Source organism: Crinia signifera, chromosome 2, assembly GCF_055691185.1.
Source record: "Crinia signifera chromosome 2, ASM5569118v1, whole genome shotgun sequence".
Lineage (NCBI taxonomy): Eukaryota > Metazoa > Chordata > Amphibia > Anura > Myobatrachidae > Crinia > Crinia signifera.
Genome location: NC_139218.1, coordinates 136,528,855 through 136,534,854, shown reverse-complemented (window position 1 = coordinate 136,534,854; position 6,000 = coordinate 136,528,855). Strand labels below are relative to the sequence as shown.

The following is a 6,000-nucleotide window of genomic DNA, read 5'->3' as shown; positions in this document are numbered from 1 at the left end:
TTGGTTCACCTTCGACGACTTAGCACCCAGGCGGTAGTGCTGCACTCAGCAATAAAACAATACAGGCAGTGGGGTTACCACAACGTTTCAGTTCTTATTTTAGAACTTTTTTCAAGGTACACAACTGAAACGTGGTAACCCCACTGTCTAGATTGTTTTATTGCTGAGTGCAGTGCCGATACATGTTATTCCATTGTGAAGGCACCAGCTTGATTAATGGAGTTTCAATTTGTGAGGAGTGCCTAACCGCCGTTCATATATATATATATATATATATATATATATATATATAATATCCAAAAATCCACAACGCACTTAAATTATCCAGTCAAATATGATAAATATTGGCTTCCTTACTACAGTGTCCCCTGAGGGTTAAGGGACCAACACAGACAATGCGAAACATAATTGTGGTGTGGCGCCTATATTTTCTAAATAATGTCCATAAATGGAATAATCCGCAGTCAAGTGAAGCAAATAAAGAAAGTTCATCCAATTTATTGTTTATTAGGATTATCTTGTTGTCATAGGTAACACGTATACAATAGACCCAACGCGTTTCGTCTATAACTACTTCATCAGGGGGACATATCAATATATCTTCATTAAAGAGATAAGATCTCCTGAAATTCCTCAAGAGATAGTGGACCCTTTTAGAATCTTGGGTTTTGTCTCATAAAAATTAATGAGTACTCAATGTTCTTATCGTCCACGGTGTAGGTGCATACTTCAACGGGTAAAAAGAAGGGCAACCCTCTATGGGTTAAAAAACTGGAATTCCTTCCCTCTATAATGGATCTCCAATATAAGCCGATAATGAAGAAAAGCTGCATATTTATATATATATATATATAATGCAGATGTAGAGTAGCACTCCTCACGGTGTCTCACGGTCCGGTGCACACCACAACTTGCACAACGCAAGTCAATATACAGACAGCGTGGAGGTGGCACACGATCAATAGAAATGACACTCACAGACCCCCAAGGTCAGGTCAATGTTTCGAAGCTTTATTCACGCTTCTTCCTCAGGACCAGCAATTGCTATTTAAATCTAAATTCAAGTGCTATTAGTTGAAATTTTATATATATTACACAGTTCCCCGCCAGTCAATGTTGTAAATAATGTGTGATGGGCATTACGGTGTGGTATAATGTGTAATGCGCACTGTGGTATGTGGCATTATGTGTAATGGGCACTATTGTGTGCGGCAATGTGTAATATGTGTAATGGGCATTATGGTGTGCATAATCATGGTGCAGTGAGTCCAAGGGGCTTTTTCAGATTGATATCCCATGTCGGACCCGGGGTATTGAAATCTGAAGTAAACAACACAAAAAGACACAATGGTTTTTGTGTGTGTGTGTGTGGGGGGCCCAACATATATCTTTACATCTGGGCCCACAACTCGCTAGTTCCTCCTCTGACCACAGGTGTTCTACGTGCACAATTTGTAAGAGACTGATATGGTCTGTGACGTTGTTGGCCTCAAAATGTCCGAGATTTCAATACCCTGGGATTAGACTGTCCAGGTGCTCCTGTCCCAGCATGCGGCCTTTGCAGAGTGACAGTAAGTGGTCACACTCCGCAGGCCACACTCTCCTCACAGTCGCACCGCATGCACGCTCTACTGCTCCTGTCTTGCACCCAGAGGCACCCGGAACCCTGCAGCGCTGCTGTCTGCCCTGTCACGGCCGCCAATGCAAATGTGCAGGGCAGCCAGTGTGGGTGAACTGTCAATTTTTTTTGTATTAGGGATGCCGATCCCGGGATTGAGTATTTTTTAATTCCGGACCCCGGGATTGAAAAAAATGCCCCAAGATTGCCATCACCCTATTTATGTTCACCTATCCAGCTGCAAAATACACACTGGGAATATGTACACAATGTTAGAAACCATGATGTGGTATCGCCAAACTGATGTCACATGTTCTTAACCAAAATTGGAAACTTATCAATTAATGTAACACGGCGCAAGACGGGCTGTAGCACAGTGCCTGCTCAATGCAATCTAACTAACAAATGCAGCAGCGCCTGAGCCTCACGGGTGAGAGACACCGGCCTGGAACAACAAGACGACGTCAGGCTGGCACCTGCTTAGCACGGATGTTGTATGTGGGCGTGGCCAGGGAGGGCTCAGTATCACTGCAGCCAATAGGTGACATTGCAGAGCTAGAGTGACCAAAGTCTCTACCAATAGGCGCCGGGCCGTATAGCACCTGTCAGTTTGCTGGCAGCGGCTCCGGGCAGCTCGCAGTATAGGGATGTGTTCGTGTTTGGGGCCGGGTGGGCTTCAGGCCCTGGTGTTCCTGCTCGTCCTGTGCTCAGCCCGCTGCCTCCGTCCACGGGACCAGCTGGGCCCCGCTGTGTGGCGACGCGATGCGGCACTGCTCGCCCGGGTGCGGAGGAGCGCGGTGTCCGACACTACGCCGAGTAGCAAAGGGAACTGCCAGCAGCCATTAGCCTTTCATGACATCCTGGGGAAGGACACACACCAGGTGAGGCTGCAGCTCAGGTGTGGTGGCCGGTGGGTGGGGGGAGAGGAGCTGTATGTAATGCAGTGTCCATACTGTGCAGCACTGGCTGGCGGCGCTGTCTGTGCACTGGGTGTGTATTTATACAGTGTGTGTAGTGTGTATGTGTGTGTGTATCATACGGGTCAGCGATCTCATGCATGTCAATAAGCATATTTAAATATGAAGTAATGCAACATATAGATTACAGTATTCGTACCGGAAATATAAATTGAATACACACCTGTGCATGTGGGGCTCACTTGGAGTTATTACACTGTATTGTTCTATAATGCAGAGGACAGCATAAGCGATATCGTTCAGTGATGTCACCCATCACCTGCTGAACATTGTCGTTGACCATATAGTCAACATTGGCCTCCATGTACAGATGGCAGTAGACCTCATTAACGGCACGTGGGAGTGCATATCGTTACAAATATTGAGCGTGCAAGTGGATGATATGAGCAATTTATTGTTAATGTTATCGTTCATATTGGTAATATGGGTCTTTTAACCTCACTCGCCAATACAAGTCAAAGATATTGCGGTCGATCCTATAATTTATATACAGTTCTTTTATAGCGCAGCAGATTCCATTGCACTTTACAATTGTAAACAGAGATAAAACAAACTGGGTAACAACAGACAGACTTGGAGGTAAGAGGGCCCTGCTGTAAGCTTACGATTCTATAGGGATATAGGAGGGAAACACAAGGACAGGCACCAGTAATGGCATAGCTTGTAGGCCCAGAAGGGAAGCTATATGATACATAAGTGCCTCAGAGGGTTATGCATATGGAACTTAAATATGATAGGCTTGCCTGAAGAGGTGAGTTTTCAGGGAACGCTTCAAAGTTTGGAGGCTATTGGAGAGTCTTATTGTGAAAAGCAGTCCATAGGGTGGGAGCAGCCTGATGAAAGTCCTGTAATAGTGAATGGTAGCTGGTGATCCGTGCAGAAGAGAGACGCAGATCTTGTGCAGAGTGGAGTGGTTGAGATGGGAGATATTTTGTGATAAGTAATGATATATGCTGGTGCAGAATGGTTAATAGCTTTATATGCTAGCAGAAGGGTTTTATATTGAATATGGTAAAACTCAGGTAACCAATGGAGGGACTTGCAGAGCGGATCAGCCGATAATGAGCATCTTGCTAGGAAGATCAGACTAGCAGCAGCTTTTTGAATGGATTGCAGTGGTGAGTCTGTTCTTGGGAAGACCAGTTAGGAGACTATTGCAATAATCAATGCGGGATACAATGAGTGCATGGATAAGAGATTTTGTAGTGTCTTGAGTGAGAAAGAGTCGTATTTTGGATATGTTTTTTAGATGCATGTAACCTGATTTGGTGACAGATTGAATGTGGGAACAAAGGACAGTTCAGAGTCGAGGGTGACCCCTAGGCAACAAGCTTTTGGGGTAGGGTAGATTGTCGAGTTGTCAACCGTGATGGAGATATCAGGATGGTAACTGTTCTTAGTTGGTGGGAATATAAGTAATTCTGTTTTGGAAATATTGAGTTTGAGGTGGCAAGGAAAAAACACATCTAAGATGAGATGGCAGAGAGGCATTCAGAGACTCGGCCCAAAACCACTGGTGACAACTCTGGGGTTGATAGATAGATTTGAGTATCATCCGCATATAAATGATACGGAAATCCAAAAGAGCTGATGAGTTTGTGAAGAGAGGAGGTTTAGATTGAGAAAAGCAGAGGACCTAAGACTGAGCCTTGTGGAACTCCGACTGACAGAGGTAGTGAAGAGGAGGTAGAGTCAGAGAAGCGAACACTGAAAGAGCGATCAGATAGGTAAGATGAGAACCAGGAAAGGGCTGTATCATTAAGACCTAGGGAGTGTAGTGTTTGTATGAGAAGAGCATGATCAACAGTGTCAAACGCAGCAGAGCGATATAGGAGAATAAGTAGGGAGTACTTCCTTTAGACATGGCAGTTACCAGATCATTCACCACTTTAATCAGTGCTGTCTCAGTGGAGTGTTGGGAACGAAAGCCTAACTGAAGCGGGTCTAATAGGGTGTGATAGTTAAGAAAGTGTGTGATGAGCGAGTAGACAAGTCTCTCCAGTAGCTTGGCGAGGCATGGGAGCTGAGAGATAGGTTAGAGAGAGAGTTAAGGTGCGTACAAAAAGAAAGATATAAATCACTGCGCTGCTTCTCCTCTCAGGAGTGAAAAGACAGTTTCAGTCTGGGTTTTCACTGTGATTCTTTGTCTGTTGTCACTTCTTTGTTAAGTATTTCTCTCCATAATTATGTAAAAGAAAAACAAATAAAGAGTACAGACTGTCAGGTGATATTTTATGGACAGAAAGTATATTCTTCAAATTAGGACGGGAAGGAATGGATCCCAAATTCCCACGACTTAAATGCTTACACTGCTTACAATAGAAAATGTGTGTGGAATCATATCTGGGTATCTTTAATGGGACCACCAGGGACGTGCTTTAGGATCGTGAAGACTCTTACATGTGCTTACATATATACTGCTAGGTGAACACACATAACGGTATCTTTGATGATCCAAAAAACAAGGCTCACACTATCTTACGTGGTATGAAGTATGGCAACACTTGATAAAGGTATCTTTTCCTCAAACGGTATAGCATATATAAAAAACAACAAAAGAACTCCTCATGGTGCAATTAAGTTTAAAATATCATGAGGCTTTATTGATAAAAAACGAAAGGCCAAGCCTCGTACCGTATGGAACAGGGATAACAGTCAGAAGATAGATGGAACCCGGGTAACTCCTGCTGCAGACTTCCAACCTGGACCTAGGTAGTGTGGATGGCTTCTCTTAGGTACACTCCTCCAACATGTTTCGACGCTCCAGGCGTCTTTCTCAAGGTGGAGTGTGTATAGGGTGCACCCTGTATTTATGTCCCCATTATCCCGGAAGTTAAACATTAACCCGGAAATAATTAAAGGGAGGTGTTTATGATAAAACATCTAAAAATATTAATCCAAGCTTAAAAGTTAATACAAGATAGTTCCCAGATGACCTGAATGCAAAACGCCGTGTTAAACACTTCCCGTGGGTCCGGGATAGTGTCATATGCGGCGTCTGGATATTACAGGCTGGGAACCTCCGCTCACGTGATCAAATCCTCTTCCGGCACAGCGCGTCTGTAACCGCGCTAGCCGGAGTGAGACGCTGCCTGTCACATGATGTAAACAATAGACGCCAGCAGCGCTGATGTCACTACGTCTACGTTGGCGTGGGGGAACCTGCGATCACATGGTATGTGATCACTGCTCCTGATACGTTGCTCACGTTTGTTTTGAGCCTGTATGACCCTCCCAGGTCACATGGTGTGAATAAATTAACGTAGACAGCGCTCAGAACGCTGTATTGGCATTAATATGGAAATCAAGACCATGTGATGTAAACAAACATCACATGGATATATAGTAAGTGCTCTTCCATTAGGAATATCTGAAGTCAGAGACACCCGGTTTCCATTCACAAAA

General features: G+C 44.3%; 1 protein-coding gene across 1 annotated transcript in view; it reads left to right on the top strand.

Moving 5' to 3' along the window:
- The first annotated feature begins 2,193 nt into the window (after positions 1 to 2,193).
- SORT1 (sortilin 1) overlaps positions 2,194 to 6,000 on the top strand; it is a 66,085-nt gene continuing 62,278 nt past the window's right edge. The window contains exon 1 of the mRNA XM_083172933.1: positions 2,194 to 2,499. Within this exon, the coding sequence (XP_083029059.1) occupies positions 2,266 to 2,499 (234 nt within the window). The 5' untranslated portion in view covers positions 2,194 to 2,265. The remainder of the gene's footprint in view (positions 2,500 to 6,000) is intronic.